Raw genomic sequence first — 18,613 nt, 5'->3', positions numbered from 1 at the left:
CTTAGGCATTCCACAAGTTAAGCCACTTTTAGCTGCAAAGTCATGTGGCAAACCACACCATACCTTCTAAACCTCACTGTAAATTAATTATATAATTAAACACTCATGATTACCATTACCGTAGCATAACTTGCTTTTATTTAATTTTATATTCTACCATGTTTATTCTAATGGATTTTTTATATTATTGACATTCTTTCTAGGGTTTCCAGCTCGTAGGTTTCATGTATGAACAGAAAAAAGACAAATAAAATAATAAAGAAAACCCTATGCATTGAGAACTTAAAAATCCAAATTTTGTTCTAATTAAGGATCTGTACAGACTGTATTGATCAGGTGGCTTGCGAGTTGGGTTCTATTTTTTTTTTGTTCAGTTGAAAATAATAAATATAATAGAATAAATGTAGTATTGAAGGTTTTCATACAAAGTAAAGTTTTGGGGTCAAATGGTTTTCTTAGGGTTTGTTTGGTTACATAAATCCAAAGATTCTGGATTTACAAAATGGAAGATTTATACTCGTTTGGTTGTGTGAATCCTTGGATTCAGAAATCTAAGGATTCATCTTTTTACACTAAACATGTGAATTTGTAGATTTATGGATATGAGGTGAAATTCAAAGATTTCATCCCTATTATAAAAACGCTAAACATTTGAACCATGACTTCATAGATGATTTTTCTTGATGAATCTATATATTTCATTCTAACCATTCAGGCTAACCAATCAGTTAATTTTATGAACCATGACTCTATAAATTTGAAATATTTATACTCAAGTAACCAAACATACCTTTTTGTAATTTTATCCTAGTGAATTCTTAGTGAAAAATTGTTTTGATGTCTTAACCTTAGGCTATAGCCATAATCTATCAATCATTATGTCAAAATTAAAGATCCTTACAATAACTTAAGAGAAATAGAATGATCTGTTAAGTAAAATTAATAAAGTGAATTCTAAAATACAAAATATTTTACAATCATGAAACCCTGAGGATTTTGAGTAGAAAAATTAAGAAAAAATAGATATTTTGTATTTTAGATTTTGATGTTGAAACAAATTCAAGTTAAGTTAGAATCAAAGGTACGAAAAGAAAAACAGTCCTCACAGAGATTCCATTAATTCGTTCACCAACTTTGTACCAAAAGTTGGCATAATTCAAATACATAATTTTACAATAGATTATTTAATAAAATGTGCATTTTAAATCAAGTAAAATAATTTGTTCTTAAAATTAATGTGAAAAGCTTAACTTGTTTACGTCAACATTTAACTGTGATTTCTTAAAGAATGAGGTGTCATTAATATACAAAGATTAGTGAACTGAATAACTCAAAGAGTGACATTAATATTCAGAGGACGCATGTATGCATTAGATGAGTTTGCCAACTAAGACATAAGAGAGTACGTACGTGGGACCCACTTTGGTAAGTGAAAGTGAAACCCAGAAAATGCAAAGCCGTGAAAGAGGAGTGGAACCCTCTTACACAAAAAAAGGCATAGGATTCAACCATGCTGATGGTGATGCATGGGTTTGTCTGGTCTACGTGCATAATTAATATTGTTGGAGAGCTACAATTAATTATAAGGGACTCACATCCAACCCCTTAAAAGTCATACACTGCATCTTCTATCGGAATGACACTATTCATCAAATGCCAAAAAGAACCATTGAGCCACCCATAACCCATGATGATTCAATGGATGTTATGACCACACCCACTTGTTTTTGTCAAAATATGTGCTTCATTAATGAATTTCAATATCTCATTTTATTATGTACAGGGGTACTTAACTCACAACTAAATTCGGTAGGATGGAGTGTGGGTTTATTTTGGGGAGGACAGCTGCAATATATTAGCACGGGAAGCTTAGAAAGCAGTGGCATCATCCAAGCTACTATCATTGGACTTCGTACTAGAATTGATCAAGCCCACTCTTCTCTGGTCAAGGTAACAAACATCTAGTGCAACTTGCAAGAAATCATGGTCTTTTTCGACACCCGAAGCACAATCAGTGGCTAATTGCTCATGTTCCTATTTTGACACATGTAACTTCTTATGTAAACCATATAGACATTACTAGTTTTCTGAACCTCAACCTACAATTTTGGTTGCAATCGAGGTCAAACTTAACTCGAAGCTTTTTACGCTCCATCATGATTTAGTTTAAGATCAAATTTAAGTTAGAATAAGGGCAGAGCTTTAAAAACTTACCTTAACCCAACCCTGTCACAGTCTTTAAGTTCTTTTCTTTTCTCTTTTTTTTTTCTTTCTCTTCTTGGTAGTAAGGTAGAATCCGGATCTTCTCCCCGTCGGGGAAGCACAGAGTGCTCCCCCATGCCTTCCTGACCACAAAATGTAGTGGGTCCCATTGGTGAAAAAATATTATTTTTTTTAATTTTTTCCAAAAGGTGTTTTTCACCATAGGCCCCACTGCATCTTGTGGGGGGAGCACAACGGGGTCGCTGATCCGGATTCAGTAAGGTAGAGCCCTAGTTCATCCATATATTATGGTATCTTGTCCTATGTACGATATGGGATACCTTGTCCTACATGTGATAGGACAGACTATGATTATTGAGACCAGTGTTGTTTTCATTGTGGAATGGTTCCATCAATGGACCTCATAAACATCTCAACAACCTAATTCCTTAAATAGCTGTTTCATTGCTCCTTTCAATTGCAGTTGGGCGTTTGGGGTTAGTTAATTCCTAAACTTTGTAAGCCTCGTAATGTTTTGGCCCACAATTTATTTATAGACCATAAATACAAAAAAAAGTACTGCTGGTACGGGTTACTGGATTAGCCCATTGCATGTTGAACCATTTGTAGACCATTTTCGCAACGCCAATAATAAAGTAATAATCAGAAGCAGAAGCGTGGTGGGCCCATAACCCACAGGTTTTAAAATCGAAATGTCGATATGACATTCGTAAGAATGGGATATATATGCAAATATGTATTTTTAGATTTACATTCAAGGGTTTAGTAATTCATAAATCGCTGCTGCAATCCAGTGATTTAGACCTAACGTTCATGCCATGCCAAGGTTTTGGGGCAAATTCCAGCACATGATTTCTCTTTTTTCTTATGCTATTTAGAATGAGATTTGGTAGACGAAAAAGATGAATAATCTGCCGGGTGAATTTCTTGTGTCAGCTAATAATGGTAAGTCATAGTAATCTAATCTATGCTTATGTTTCTATAGGTATGTCTGTACTGCTAATTTCTCTTGAGGTGAAAGGAGGAGGGAAGTTTGAGGGGGAAGTAGGAGATTAATTTATGAATTATTAAACTTTTAATTTTAAAATACATATTTACACTTATACCCTACTTGTTTTTTATTTCCACAGTTGGTTCTAGTTGTGATGACATGATGCAAATCTAACAGTATAATGAATGTAAGGATTTATTGGTCATAAAAATAATAATTTGTCCTTAATTGATCTTTTTGAATATCTTAGAGGAGGCGGATGTAAAGTTGCATTTTATTTGGATTAAATATGATTTGAACCAAAATCTCAGCTGATCCATATGAAAATTAATTTCCATTTTTATAATTGTATTTTTATCTCATTTTTTCGGGTAACGGGGGAATTGTAAAGAATGTGAACCCCTGCTACTGAACTTTGCCCAAATAACATACAAGCAATAATTGAATACACAAAGAGCGTTAGAAAAGAAAATTTGAAAGATGGTGTTGAATGAGGGATAATTGAATACAAAAAGACGTTAGAAAAGAAAATTAAAACTTGATCGTTCCTCTTCTTCAAGATATCCTTTCGTCTATAGTTATAAAATCAAATGCTGCTTGATGCCCATAAAATCTGAAAGCTTGTTGATAAAATGGAAGCCATGACAATGCCTATGAATGAGAACCCACAAGCCGAATTCGCCTCTTCTCTACTAGTACTAGGTGATGAACCTGAATCTGCATGCATGCACAAAATTTTCAGACATGGGTATCTTCTGTAATTATCCATAGGAAGAAGGAGAGAGAGAGAGAGAGGCTTACTTGTAAGGCAAGCTATGGGGTTGACAGACTGACCACATTTACCAGGTAATTCTTGGGCCATAGTGACATTGACTCCGGCCTGCTCAGCTGCACTGGTGCCTCTGTTGCTTACCATGGTACAAAGGCATTGAGGGTTCGAATCGATCACTGATTTCAATGGGTCACAACAGCTTCTTGGTGGGTCAGAATCCAGAGCCTGACCTTGAAGGTAGTTCAAGCATGGAGCCAGCTGGTTTAGACAAGAAGTATCCTGAGCCTTACATCTAGAAACTAAGCTCGATATTATTGCCACAACCAGAACTGCTACCTTCACAAAGAAGAACCCACAGTTACACCTTTCTGCTACCTTCTTCTCCATCTTCTTCAGAACCCTTTCTCTTAATCTCTTCTCAAGCTTCTGTTCTTGTGATTTTGGCGTTTATAAACCTGCAACACATGGACTTTTATACTCTTGCTAACGTGAGTGGCTGCTGGGGTTGGTTATCAAACCTCTGAGTTACTTAGTTGACTACATAATATTGTTTTCCAAGGCTGCGGTTGGCCGGTGTGTAGGTTGATTAGGCACCGTGTGGCAGCATTTCTGGCACTCTTCATGAATAGTTGGGTTAGGCTTCAAAGGTAGGTCCATGATAACAGGTGATATCATCAGTCTTCAACAACTTTCGAGTACCCTCTCCTTTTTTCTTCCGGTATAAAAGAAAAGGTAGAGCTTTCATAAATTTATTGAAGTTGTGATTGTTTTTCCAATCATCCCTTTATAAATTTATCTGTAGTGGAGAAGTAGCATACACGCAACAAATGGAAATTCTGACGGTAGCAGCGAACACTTTGGGACTCCAAGTCCATGGTATTATTCAGATTTTCTGTTTTGGAGAACACTTTTGGCTACACCTGTTGTTGTTGTTCCTTGGCCTACATAGTTAGCTACTATTTTGTTCTACCATCTCTAAGACTATGCAGAGATCTACAAACATGTACACTAGTTTTTGTTGAGTCCGGATCAGCTCCCCCGACGGGGAGCACAAAGTGCTCTCCTGACGGTTTCTGACCACACGAAGCAGTGGGGCCCACGGTGAAAAACACTTTTTGGAAAAAACAAAAAAAAAACATTTTTAATTTTACCCGTGGGCCCCACGTTTTGTGTGGTCAGGAACCCGTCGGCATTCTGTGCTACCCCGACGGGGTGAGGATCCAGATTCGTGTTAGGGATGAAGACTATTTAGATTTTCTATTTAATAAGAAAAAAAAAAAAATTGCCCTAGATAGTTAAGTAATTGTTTACTGCAAAATGTAGCTCCTCCCCTATTTCACTTCCAATAACATTTCAGAACCTGAAATTTTTGCTCTACTTTGTACATGTAGTACCCACTTGCCCCAGATTTCTCACTTATCAGGGAGCAAAATAGACAACCACAATGTCCTCTATTAGGGGTTTCAACAATTCACAAACTAAACTGTTAAAACTGAACCAAACCCTAATAGACTATGTTTGGGCTGAGGGTGGCAGAACTCGCACCAGTCCGAAACCGAACCGTTATAACCCATTTTATAGTTTTACATTAAAGACTGTTTGAATCTTCATATTACCTCTGGGTAGTTGGTATAGACAATAAAAAAAATTGAACATGAATTCAAAGATCAAATAATCATTCGACTACTAGTAAGAGACAATCAGAAGGATTAAGTATGAATACCCAATTGAATGTATTAAGTTTGTTTAAATTGAGTAATTAACTATCCAATCCAAAGGTATTTTTTTGGCATATCAAACTAAATACCAACTCCAAAACAGAGACGAATTTCATAGAAGGATAAAAAAATCTACATTCTGGCAGAACAAGAACCCAACAATCAGTCATATATTGCACAAGATGGAATTCAAAGGGTTCTTGATTTGAGGATTTTATGTTTGGAGGACCATCTGGTGAAGCTTGAGGGATGAGGTTGCTGTCTCTTTTTTACTACTTACTATCTAGGTTCTTGATTTCTATAGGTAGGTGGATTTTCTACAACGTGGAATAACTTTTTACTACATACACTTCAAATTAATACCTGCATGAAAAGCAAACCAAAACAAATTAACAAGCAATATGGTTTTTTGACAACAAAAATAGGTTGTTTTAGATGTGAATGTTTTCCATTATTTTCATGTGGTAGTTATTAACCATATTTTATATTCAAATTCAAGTTCAAAAACCACAGATCGGGCTTTCTTCAAACACATTAGAATTCAAGTCAATTACAGCACACACAAACAAGCAGACATGCAAGACCAAGAAAAGAAGAAAAAAAAATGAACTAATCAATACGTCTGTAAATCACTATTCTATGCAACATTACTGACATCCAAAAGATCATTCTAGGGCTTTTCATCAATTACGCAGTTCTTTACTTCTTTTCATTGGCATTATTTATCAGACTAATGATATTTTCCTTTTTCTCTTTGAGTCTTTGCATCTTGGCAGTGATCTTGTCCAACTTCATTTTCAGCTCCCCAAGTTCAAGGCACTCAATATCCTTCTTCTCACCCTGCTTCTTTTTCTTCTTTTCTTTGTTTTTTCCCTTCTCCTCCTTGCCTTCATTGGTCTTTTCATCTTCGTTGTGTTTCAGGTATTCTTTATCTGGGAACTCAAGCTTCAGTTTCCGTTCCATCTCTTCAGACACTTCCACTTCTACCTGGTGTTCTTCCTCTTGAATTTCCATCCTGTCAGTGAATTTATTTCCTGGTCAGATTAATAGAATCAGAAACATAACCCTTCATTCCACCACAACAGCAAATTAACAAATCAATGCTTCAGAAAGAAACCAGTTAATAAACTAACATAGAATATATTGTAGAATTAACATTAATTCAAACCCAAACAATAAGAAAGCTAAATGAACAAATATCAAGAATTCAGCAGCACTAGAAGGGTTAACAGAAAAAAATGTTTATCTAATTTACTGAGATTCAGAATAAGTTCAGTTCAATTAGAGTACATGAAATAATCTAGAAATTCAAGCCAATGGAAGAAAAAAAGAACCTGAAAGGGAGTTTCAAAGTGGAGCTCTAGTCTTCTGTGGATGTCTGAGGTTTGTTTACTTAAGAACCAGAAATATATAGAGACAATTGTTATGGAATTCCTGGTGGAGGATCATCGGTGAGACCAGCCTCAGTCAAACCGTCCCAGGTTAAAACCTTTCTTCATTATTCTGCTAAACTGGGCGGTAGTTTCATGTGGGGGAAGCATGATGATCGTAGGATTGCTTGATTGGTAATGACAAACACTTTTTAGTGAAGAGTTCGTGCGTTTAACTCTTACTAATGATATATGTAATATCTCCATCCCCTATATATAAAAAGTGTCTTCGTACCAAAAAAGCCTAGCATAACAACATAACCTCCTTCATGATTTAGGATTTGGGTTAGGGTCAATGTTAAGTTAGAGTATTCAGGATCGGAGTTGATGTTTAAAAAAGCCTAGCATAACGGCATAACCCAATCATGTCACAGTTATAGTTCATCTTTTTTTCTTCTTCGATCTTTTTCTTTTGGGTAAGAGCCCTAGTTCATCCATACCTTAAGATATCTTATCCTATGCATGATATATGGGTACCTTGTCCTACATGTGATAGGACAACTATTATTGTTGAGTAGAAACGACATGTACAACCTAGAAAAGGCATGTACAAGTGTATAGCCTAGTGTTCGTTTTCCATGTCGAATGGTTCCATCAATGGACCTCATAAACATCTCGCCAACTTAATTCCCTAAATATATAACTGTTTCATTGCTCGTTTCAATCGTAGTTGAGCGTTTGGGGTAGTTACTCATAAGACATTGTAAGCCGAGTCAAGTTTAGGCTCACAAGTCACAATTTATTTATAACATACTTTTCTGAGATTACCATGATTGGGAGCAACAGATACAAGGCCATTTAAAATATTAGTTATATAGAAAACATACAACAAATCAGAGTGGCGCAGCGGAAGCGTGGTGGGCCCATAACCCACAGGTCCCAGGATCGAAACCTGGCTCTGATAACAGAGAAAGGCTTTCTGAGTATATATTTTTTTCATTTATCTCAGTGTATCTCTCACATCTCCTACAACTGTCATGTTCTTTTTTGAGTCTTAAAGACAAGATACAGAGTGGCATCACATTCTGACCTCAACAATGTTCCCAGCATCCATGGCTTTTCATTTATCTCAGTGAATCTCTCACGTCTCCTACAATTGTCATGTTCCTTTTTGGAGAGTTAAAGACAAGATACAGAGTGGCATCACATTTTGACCTCAACAATGTCCCCAGCATCCTTGGCAGAAAGTGGATCTCGTGCTCATAATCCTACTAACTACATTTTTCCATGAAAATGTTAATTCTTGCTAAAACCTGGAGCAGAAACCAGTCCCACATGAGAAAAATATTCATTATAGATTCAAAAGAAGAGAAAACAACATTAAGAGTAGCAGTAGCAGTAGCAGGGCACTCTTGACAAATATCGAATTTACTGGTATTAAATATGGAAAGTTGGTCAGCAGCTCATAGCTAGCTAGTAGTTTTCTGTCTCATGCTGCACCACATTGATCAAGCAGCTCCACCATCACCAATTGATGAAATACTGGTTTGATCGATAGATGTACCATATATAAAATAAAAAAATTTCTTTGGAGTTCTCTTTGAGCCATGGATCGAAACCTGGCCTTGATAATAGGAACTAGACTCAATTCAATTTCATATTTTCTTTTCTCCTCTTTGAGGTTTGGACTTGTTCAAATCAATAGTTCCATAGCAGCAAGAAATGAAGAGAAGTTCTCCTACTAAGTACATTTTACTTGCAGATAGGTACCTTTTTCTCCTCTGCATCTTTTTCCAGAGCCAACAGAGACATTAACTCAGACATGCAATAGATCATTTGTTTCATTTTTCCCAACTTGAGAGGATCCTTTATCTTGAGATATAACAGTATATAAAAATGTTCAACTACTGTTACCTTTCTCCTTGAGCTTTGTATATCTTACCATTTGTTACTCGTAATGGAAGAGAAAAGGGGCAGGAAGGAGAGGGGTAAAGGCAAAAGACAATGGCCATTGTGACCATGCATGATGAATAAGAATCACACAGGCACTCTACCCAAATGATGAGGACTACACAATCAAAAGTTTCCAGGACAGTATCCTAAAATGGAATTTTGATTATAGCATACTTGATGAGGAAACCATCACTATAAACTAGCAAGAAATTCAAGTGATCTGTTTTTTTTGGGTAGAAAATGCAAGTGATCTTCCAATCTTCATAATTGTAACAGCAACCCAAAACGAATTCAATCACCCCTTGCTCAGTTATTTCATATAGCTTCCTATTTATTACCCTCCAAGTCATAAGCTCCTCTTCTCAAACTCAGACTCCAACATTCCAGAACCCTAAAACTTTTGCTCTACTTTCTACATGTAATACCCATTTCCCCGAAATTCTCACTTTTTCAGGAAGCACAACCGCAGAAAGACACAATGTCCTCTGCAGTTACAGAGCATAAAGCAAGAAGATTACTTTTTCAACTTCCCAATCAAGGATTTGATAAGGGACGAATCACCTTTCCATCATTGTGATACTTCAGTAGCTTTACAGAACATAACTCCCAAGTGATGCCACATTCCAACAACAGAACAAATGCAATTCCTTGAAAAATTCCCTTCCCTCACAAGAAAGACAAACCTCAGATAGAAAGAACACCACAAAACAGGATGTAAATGCTTCAATCAACGAACACATTAAACGGATGTAGACGAATTGCATTCAAACCATCAATCTCATTGAAGCCAGTCAAAGATGCAAACAGCAGCAAACACACTGAAAGAATACAGATACATATCCAGATTACAAATTTTGAAACTCATTGTAGTAACAAAAAAAAGTCCAACATCCAATTTCAAAAAAAATTGACTAAAAGGAACCATTATACGAACCCAATCGCAGCACCCATCATCAACAAGCTCCAAAAACCCTGAACTCTGCAAGTCTGACGCCTACTGGGACGCCTGAGACCGGTTGTTTAAACAGAAATGAACCGGGTTTGGTTCGTTGATTCACTTGTCCCGAATGAGGTAAAAGGGAAAATGTCGGGGGCAAATCAGGGAAACAAATGAATTCTCTCCGATGCATATGGTTGCAGGAGAAGAAGAAGAAGAACAGCGAAGGTGAGTGAGTACCGTTCAGAGCTTGTGACCATCTCTCTCGCTCTTGTCACCGTCTCCGACACTGCCGAGCCAAGCAACCACCGAAAAGCTCAACCATGTTGCGACAGACCCCTCGCCTACTGTCAAGAGCAACATCCATTGCGAGGGTGCGACGATCCTTCTCCACCGCAGAAGTGCCGGCGAGTTCAACCGTAGATTCATCGTTCATAGAGGCATGGAGGAAGATGATCCCCAATATAGAACCACCAAAGACTCCTCTCTCTTTCATGGAGCCTCGACCCCCAACCCCTTCTTCGATCCCTTCCAAGCTCACCGTCAACTTTGTTCTTCCTTACCAATCCGAGCTCTCTAACAAGGAGGTCAGATGCTCATTCAATTTTCTATTTTCTCTTCTGATTCCTTGTTTTCTCTGGGTTTTATTTTTTATTTTTTTTCCTTTTTCCGCCGTTCCTTTGGTGATTATGCTGTTTATCACGAAATGAGGACTTCCAGATTCGAAAATGTGTTTTATTTTGAGATTTTGATTGGTTTATACTTTGGTTAGCAAGATGTTAACGATTGATGTAGCTGTTGATTTTTATTCGTATGGTTTTAGATTTATTTAGAAAGCAATGTCAACGCAGTTTTGTGTTATGGTACTCTAAGAAAGAAATTTTTCGTTCGTCTGTTTCCGATTGGGCAACATAGAAATGACCCACTGTTGGGATCGTCAATTGGAACTGATCATTTGGTTATTGTCAATCGGCCTGCCAATGGATGCTGTTTGACAATTCATATTTCGTCAGGAAGTCAGATATTACTCTTAAAACAGAAGAAGCCTTCCATTGATCGTTTAAATTTTAATTTGACTTATGAAGTGGCTATAAAATGAATCCTAGTGCCTTCTAGGTTGAATTGAAGATGCTTGTGCACCAGTGATTTTGTGGTAAAACCATGTGGCCATGTGGGCACCCTTTCTGAAGGATCTCTTTTCTTCTTTGTGTTGTTATACTTGTGGTAGGATTCCAGTATATTTCCTTCCTTTGCTGTGACTTCTAAAGACTTTCAGTGAACTGCTTTATTAGGGTTAATGCGTTGGATACCATTTGAAGTTTCCTCCAGAATGTGAATAAATAGGCATCTCTAATTCATGGGTGGGGCAAGTTCTAATTTGGTTCATGGTTTCTGTCGGCTATGTAGTTCATTCAAGGAGAGATTTGAGGTTCTAGAGATAGTGAATGGTCGTCTAAGTACACAAATGTGTTACTCCCTGGGAATTCCAATTATGTTTGTATTCATTGCTCTAGGAACTGGATTTGAGCTTTATCCAGCCTTTCGTATCAATTAACTCTGGAGAGTATATGAAGGAGTGCTGTTTGTTTGACAAGTTCCATATCCATCTCTGCGACATTGGGTTCTTTAAAACTTTATGATAATTGTAGCTGGCATCACACTTATAAATTTCTTTTTTCTGAAAGATGGCATTGGCGTTTATGCTAATGATACTTTTGAGTGATCATCTGGGTAGAAATTGTGAAACAAATGTCAATTAATGTGATTGTTGACAGTTGATGTTTTTGGTTAGTTCATTGAGCATTTGTGTCATTATATTTCAGTTGGTAGTTGGAAGAACTAATTGTTAACAAGCCATTAGAAAGGGCATTGGTATCATTGTAATGTTAGCATTAAAGAATTTTCTTTACACTCCGATGTATGGAGACTCATCTCCTTTTTCCTAGTGCTTCTGCTAAGCATGAAAAGATTTTTGCCTTAGATGAATGAGAACAAAATATAGGGAGACATTTTTCCTAACGTAATTGGGCACCAAAAATTGAGGCTACCTATGTTTCCTTTATACCCCTCGACTTACATATAATCTTGGTCAGGTTGGACTTGGGTGAACGCTTTGTTTTAGCAGGATTCTGTAGGTGCCATGGTTAAGAAGGATTGGGGCATTATGTGTAGCATTGCTTCTTTTAGTGACCACCACTCGGTTGTTTTTCTGCTAATATGATTCACCTGGGGCATATATAAAGTTGCTGAAACCTGAATTTCCTATGTTAGTTGGTGTTAACTGTGGCAATGTTTTGCATATGTCAAAATCAAATTTCTTTAAAATTCTACTCGGCTTTGTTTAGTTATATTTAATGACCATAAAAACTAGAGTTGAGAATTGAAGCCTGTAACCATCTGAGCTGAAGACAGAGACAGACAGCAAATCCCCCCCCCCCCCCCAAGGACAGCCTATGAATTCCAGTTATAGGAAATTCTTACTTTTGGTCGGCTGTAAATATATATAGACCTGTTTGAAATGCTTCTAACAAAATCTTTGGAAAAGTAATAAATGGAATTGGAGTACACCATTGATAAATGCCATTGATGGATCTTCTCTGGCACTTTTCCTGATGGGAGTCCTAGATATCTCCATCTTCGTCCAGCTTATTAGAGAACACCTTAGTTGGGTTATGAAATGTCAGTTATTCAGTATTCTGAAATGGTTTCTTTGCATGTGTCAGGTTGATATGGTCATAATCCCAGCAACAACAGGGCAGATGGGTGTTTTACCTGGACATGTGGCCACTATTTCAGAGCTGAAGCCCGGTGTCCTATCTGTGCATGAGGGCAATGAGGTTACCAAGTACTTCGTCAGCAGTGGTTTTGCATTCATCCATGCGAACTCCTTTGCAGATATTATTGCTGTTGAGGCAGTGCCACTTGACCGCGTTGACCCGAACCTTGTCCAGAAGGGGCTTGCAGAGTTCACCCAGAAGCTCAGCACAGCCAATACTGACTTGGAGAAAGCTGAAGCTCAAATTGGAGTTGATGTCCATAGTGCTCTCAACTCGGCCCTCACAGGCTAGTGATAGCTTATAATCAATGAAAATTTTAATTTTCTCTGATCATTTCTTGAGTTGCATGCAAGGATGATGTACTCTCCTTACTGGATTTCGCCATAATTTCCAGAACATTTGAATAATTTTTTTGATAGAAGGTAAAAGACAAAAGGAGTGTTTTATTTTCTTGACTTTGATGAGATGATAAACATCTCCATATATAATACTATAATTTGTACACGTGGCTATCCCACTTCCCTAATAGAAGGTACTCTGGAAGTGTTCCCTTTTTCCCTTCCCACTTCCTTGGCTTCAGGTTAGAGATGCTTCTGACCTGGATTTTTATTTGCAAGCTGCTGCCGACGGCAGTGATTTCGCCAGGTCATCGAAATTTGAATGGACGATTGAGATTAAAAAAGAAGATTTATGTGTTTACATTTTAAGGATTAAATATTTTTAATTTACAACATAGTCCCTCATTCACTGATTACCCCAAACCCTCATTCCAGTCGGAGAAATCTGGAGATGGGTTTTCTTCCTTTGATCTTATTTTGTCTCATAGCTTTCTCCAGTAAGTCACCTTGAAACAAAAAATTATGTTTTTCTTCCTGTTTTAAGATTTGATTCTTTATCAAACTCTGTTTTTTTATGTTTTTTCTTTGGCAGATGCAGAGGTGTCAAGCAACATTGGGATAAACTATGGGCTTCTGGGCAATAATCTACCTTCCCCATCTCGATCCATGAAGGTCATCAAGAAACTGAAAGTAGATACCGTTAAGCTCTACGAACCAGAACTCAAAATCCTCAAAGCCCTAACTAAAACCGATTTTGAAGTAGCTGTCATGATTCCTAACCAAATAATCTCAAACATCTCATCAAATCAAACCCTAGCAAACGAATGGGTCAAAACCAATCTTATCCCCTTCTATCCCAAAGCCAGATTCCAAACCCTCTTCGTTGCAACGAAATCTTCAGCTACTACACCGACGAAGACGAAACCTGGCCGGATCTCCTCCCAACGATGCAAAGGAGGGACTTGGTTTGTAAATTAAAAGCATTTAATCCTTAAAATGTAAACACATAAATGTTCCTTTTTAATCTCAATCGTCCATTCAAATTTCGATGATGTGGCGAAATCACCGCCGTCGGCAGCAGCAGGCAGCTGCTGCCGCAAATAAAAATCCGACCTGACCTTTGAGGAGGTTCAAGGTTGTAGGTTGTTCATATTTGACAAAGTTTATTATATGAATTCAGAAGATCTTTTAACTTCTTGAATCTGCTGTCTACCATATGCTCTGAACGTTATGTTATGTAAGACACCAAGACTAAATGGGCATGTCATCTTATGATTACAAGTCACAAGCCTGGATAAAGGAAGCATGTTGGTGTATAGCCAAACCTTTTTTTTTTTACATAGATTCGACAACCTTACAAGTTACAACATTAAATTAAACTAAAAATATAAGAAAAAAAAGGCTTGCTGCTCAAAATCTCCTGTCGTCAAATTCTTACTCCCTGGTTGAGAATAAGGAAGCAAGATATGTAGAAAGTGGCTCTAATTCATCAAATGCAAGAAACTACTCTATAAGGTTGGTCATTCAACTTCTGAATCTTCACTCTCACTATCCAAGTACATCTCTACAGCTTCATTGTCCTCTGAGTTCTCATTTTCTTCTTCTATCTTCCTCCTTATTTCTTCTCTTTCTCTCTCCTCTGCTTGAGCCTTTGCCATCTCAAGTCTTGAGCTAACCACTTCCCATGATACAAGGTGGTCCATAAAAGCTGATATGTATTCATCGCGCCGGTTCTTTGAGGGGAAAACATGCAAATTGTTAGGTCACACATGGTATCCTATATAATGGTGCAAAAGTAAATGTTATGAATAGCAAGCTAACCGCATTCCTGCTTTATTGGTGAAGGACTAACCTGATAATCAAGGTAGTATGCATGCTGTCCAAGCAAGCGAGATTCCATCAGGCATCAACAATATTAGTTAATTAAACAACAGTGCACCAACAACCAATTAAATATATGCACTAAAACCACAAGAGAATTACCTCCCAAACATCGATGCCAAGAAGGGGCTGCAACAGAAACCAATATATGTGTATAAGACTCATGTGGGATAATGATAATGTAATGATTCTAATGATATGATAATGCAATGATTCTAATGAAAACTCCAAAATATAAGGATTCAGGTATGCTAATGGGAGGATTCATGATTCTCATGCAAGACAATGACAGTATTAGGTTGTGATAATTGTGTACTCACTGAGTAATCCCAAACAAGGGGATTCATTGCATTGGGGCTCTTTACCACCACAAGTTTTTTGTCCTCTTCTGATGGGCAAGGGTTTACAGCGTTTCCAACAGCGAGTCTGTTTGCCTTATCTGGAGCCGGAAGTAAAAATGCCATACACTACTCAGTATCGAGATTAACTAGCTATATCAATGTGGGTTGCCAAATCAATGTATATAATTAGATTTACATAAAAGAATATGGCTCATCAAATAAGATGAATACAAAGTGAGAAGAGAATTTAGCTACCCACAGGCTAGCCAAACCCAACCAGAACCAAACTGTGTGGATGCTGCTGACTTGAATTCATAGATAAATCTTTCATAAGAGCCAAAATCTCTGTTAATTAGATCTAGAAGGTCTCCCGATGGTTTACCAGCTCCACCGGGTTTCATTGATTCCCAAAAGAACTCATGATTCCAGATCTGTGAATGGGCGTAAGATAAAAATCAGCAATTTGAAATATACCATCTTTCAATTAGAATGTTCATAACTTTAAAGGGAAACAATAAAATAAGATAAAGAATTCAACATTAAAGTGCCACAACTTGACCATATCAGAATATATGGCTCATAAAATATGAATCTGTAATCAACCTCAGTATCTCACACTTCAAAAACAAAAATTGTAATAGCATTTAGATAGTTGGCTAATGAGAAGGATCTAAGTTAAGGTTTCAGCAGTAGGAGACATCTAGCTCTTATTTGAAGACCTACTCAAGATCCCTATTAAGCTTAATATAAACAACATTGACTAGTACCTGTGCTGCATTGTTGAAGGCAGGAAGTATATCACCCTTGTTGTATGACATAACTATGATATCCTCCAAAGGCAAACCATCAAGCTCGGTTCCCAGAATCTGCCTATTTAGGTTCTCTACATAAACTTTGTGGTGTCTCCCCCAATGGTACTCTAGAGTTTCACGGCTCATGTACGGTTCCAAAGAATTCTGCACGTTTCAAACCAATTTTACATAGACAAGAAAAAAATGTTTCGTTGTGGTTACAGACAGTTAAGAGATGCCCAAAGAAGTTCTGAATGATGCTATAACATAAAGTGTAAACTATGAGCATTTGTTGGTATATTACCAGTGAATATGGAGGGGCTTTCAACTCGATCTGTGCAGTGACAGAAGGGTGCTGTGCCTTCAGTGAAAACTTCCTCTGCAATATAAGCAACAGAGATAAAACCAACATAATTACCTTTTTAAGGCTACATGAACAGAAAAATCATCCTTTCCAGGTCCATTTGGCTTGAAATACTCCAAGTCTCCAACAGAGAGGAAAGAACATATAAAATATTTTAGACTTCCTTATTTCACAAGGTTATGCTCTGAATGTGATCAGAAAATACTGGCCCACGTTTTATTGGGTGATACATGAATTTCTTCTGAATAGTTTTGTCATTTTCACAACTCTCATTTTTGGATATGAATCTAGTGTCTTTGTTGGCACAGAGGAGCATAGTTCATGTAGCCAACACTAAATGGGATAAAGTCTTATCAATTGATAGAAAGCATCTAGTGCATATTCAGGTAATGCAATCATATTAGATTGCTTTTACTGCACAGGCCACTCGAGTTGGCTTGTATTATAGTGACTCCACTTAACCCAAATAAGATTACGAAGGACTAATTTTTCCACTATTGCAATAGAAAGTTCTAAATATTTTCACGTCATTTACACACCAAAAAAATGCATAATACTTAATGATATCAAAAGGAAAAACAAACTGAACATAATCTGACACATTGTATGAGAAACCACTGATAGATTTCGAGTAGTTGCAACAAATGAATTCAAAAAATTTAAAATGAACTTTCCCCTTTCCAAGTGGAAAATTTTCCAAAATATCCAATCAGCAAGTCCATACTTCTCAACCTGCAATTATTTGCTTGCATATAAACTGATCCAAGTCCAAGACGAAGGAACTTGACAAGAATTTTTGAATCTTAACTGAAGATGTAGAGTAAACTAAATTATCTGAAAAAGGCCACAAAGAATGAATTTTTTTTTATGCACACATTCTTAGGAAGTTCAAGAATTGCACTATTGCATCCAAGGAAATGTAGTACCTAAAATAGAAAACAATTACAAAAAATTCTCATATACTCATGTGTAAGTAGCTACTACTCCAGGCTGCCATCAAACTGTTAAAATTCATTCAAAATCAAAACAAAGTAATTAAGGATTTGCAACAAAAATAAGAATTCCAATATTTTCATGATTTGAATGTCACATATTTAGCGATGGTTTTGCCCCATTCACCCCTGCACAAAATAGATACAAGGACACAACAACAGAACAACCTGTAATACTCTCAGAAGTTATCCTGATGAGTACTGACCCAGATGGGCAACCCTCAGAGGGAGGGTGATAAAGTCAATAAACAAATGAAGCAAAAACAAGTTGAACAGATAGACACGGTTATCTGTGCACTGAAGTTCAGCTAGTCCGAGATAGAAGCAAGCATTACAACAGTTTGTTCCACTAATCCATGTCAAAAACAGCAAATGAAATTGTCATCTGAAAGTGCATATGGTCCAGGGTTTAGGGTTTATGCCTTTGTGAGAATTTCCAAAATACTTTATTCAACTCAACCCAGTCGCATTCCGTTCTATCTTATGCCATATTCAACCCCTCAACCCAAAAACAAATCTTTCTCCACAGGGAATTCAAAATTTAATTTCAGTCTTTTCTACTACGATGTCTTCGATACCACATAGATAAAGGAATAATAAAAGGCGACTGAGAAGCTGACCCACCTCTCGTTTTCTCCATTGAAGGCGATAGATTGATTCCGGGGCTGCAGGGAACCCTGTTTCAGTCAAGATAATCAATACCCAAATGAGTTTACAGTCACTAAATCTCACACTTGCAGAAAACAGAACAGAAACGACGACGAGAAAGTAAACTAAAATACAGAAGAAACTTGAGTGCTTCAATTAACTGAGACCTTGGCATGGAAGAAGCGCGCAAGTAAACAAGCCAGCCGTAGCTGCTCCTCGTACCATTTCTATAAGACTCAAGAAGATCTGAGAGTTACAGTGAGAAGAGAAGCCATAGAGCGCTGCTGTACTGGGATGAGGTGATAATGCATAGGCTGCACAACTGGGACTAAAATGGGGAATTTCACCGTTTTGTACTTGACAATGAGAGAGAGAAATAGAATGGGATGTGAAAATTATTTATTCAAAAAAGATTAATAAAAGAATAATTCTCCTGCAAATGAATAATCAAAATCTGCATCTGAAATATATGTTTATATTTTTAAGAATATCTGAAAATTCATGCCAAAAATAAGAT

At 37.1% G+C, this 18,613-nt stretch overlaps 3 protein-coding genes and 1 non-coding gene across 4 annotated transcripts; 2 read left to right on the top strand and 2 right to left on the bottom strand.

Moving 5' to 3' along the window:
• Window positions 1-3,638: 3,638 nt before the first annotated feature.
• On the bottom strand, window positions 3,639-4,409 carry LOC149013168 (non-specific lipid transfer protein GPI-anchored 30-like). Its single transcript, XM_089160116.1, has 2 exons — window positions 4,016-4,409; window positions 3,639-3,931 (listed from the first exon to the last, which is right to left on the bottom strand). The coding sequence occupies exons 1-2, from the start codon at window positions 4,371-4,373 to the stop codon at window positions 3,801-3,803; spliced, it is 489 nt and encodes a 162-aa protein (XP_089016242.1). The 5' UTR covers window positions 4,374-4,409; the 3' UTR covers window positions 3,639-3,800.
• Window positions 4,410-7,966: 3,557 nt separating this feature from the next.
• TRNAM-CAU (transfer RNA methionine (anticodon CAU)) lies at window positions 7,967-8,038 on the top strand. The gene has a single exon. It is a non-coding gene; the product is annotated as a tRNA-Met (tRNA).
• Window positions 8,039-10,126: 2,088 nt separating this feature from the next.
• On the top strand, window positions 10,127-13,327 carry LOC149013166 (ATP synthase subunit delta', mitochondrial-like). The gene is made up of 2 exons (XM_089159128.1): window positions 10,127-10,551; window positions 12,688-13,327. Exons 1-2 carry the CDS (start codon window positions 10,288-10,290, stop codon window positions 13,030-13,032), a joined length of 609 nt encoding a protein of 202 aa, XP_089015254.1. The 5' UTR covers window positions 10,127-10,287; the 3' UTR covers window positions 13,033-13,327.
• On the bottom strand, window positions 13,268-18,440 carry LOC149013165 (superoxide dismutase [Fe], chloroplastic-like). The gene is made up of 10 exons (XM_089159129.1): window positions 18,264-18,440; window positions 18,073-18,125; window positions 16,397-16,471; window positions 16,069-16,257; window positions 15,561-15,732; window positions 15,281-15,399; window positions 15,063-15,089; window positions 14,932-14,955; window positions 14,198-14,812; window positions 13,268-13,339 (listed from the first exon to the last, which is right to left on the bottom strand). The coding sequence occupies exons 1-9, from the start codon at window positions 18,319-18,321 to the stop codon at window positions 14,600-14,602; spliced, it is 930 nt and encodes a 309-aa protein (XP_089015255.1). The 5' UTR covers window positions 18,322-18,440; the 3' UTR covers window positions 13,268-13,339; window positions 14,198-14,599.
• Between the last annotated feature and the right edge of the window lie 173 nt (window positions 18,441-18,613).

This window comes from Hakea prostrata, chromosome 6 (assembly GCF_041222555.1).
Source record: "Hakea prostrata isolate BN-2017 chromosome 6, UWA_Hpros_2, whole genome shotgun sequence".
In the NCBI taxonomy this organism is placed as follows: domain Eukaryota; kingdom Viridiplantae; phylum Streptophyta; class Magnoliopsida; order Proteales; family Proteaceae; genus Hakea; species Hakea prostrata.
This window is presented reverse-complemented; position numbering and strand designations above follow the sequence as displayed.

Excerpts from the sequence above, each read along its gene's own strand:
- LOC149013168 (XM_089160116.1), bottom strand. The coding sequence starts at position 4,373 with ATGGAGAAGAAGGTAGCAGAAAGGTGTAACTGTGGGTTCTTCTTTGTG. Across the intron at positions 3,932-4,015 it reads CCCCATAGCTTGCCTTACAA|ATTCAGGTTCATCACCTAGT; the intron begins GTAAGCCTCTCT and ends GCATGCATGCAG.
- LOC149013165 (XM_089159129.1), bottom strand. The coding sequence starts at position 18,321 with ATGGTACGAGGAGCAGCTACGGCTGGCTTGTTTACTTGCGCGCTTCTT. Across the intron at positions 16,472-18,072 it reads TTCAATGGAGAAAACGAGAG|AGGAAGTTTTCACTGAAGGC; the intron begins GTGGGTCAGCTT and ends CTTATATTGCAG. Across the intron at positions 15,400-15,560 it reads TGGTTGGGTTTGGCTAGCCT|ATAAGGCAAACAGACTCGCT; the intron begins GTGGGTAGCTAA and ends TTCCGGCTCCAG.
- LOC149013166 (XM_089159128.1), top strand. The coding sequence starts at position 10,288 with ATGTTGCGACAGACCCCTCGCCTACTGTCAAGAGCAACATCCATTGCG. Across the intron at positions 10,552-12,687 it reads CCGAGCTCTCTAACAAGGAG|GTTGATATGGTCATAATCCC; the intron begins GTCAGATGCTCA and ends TGCATGTGTCAG.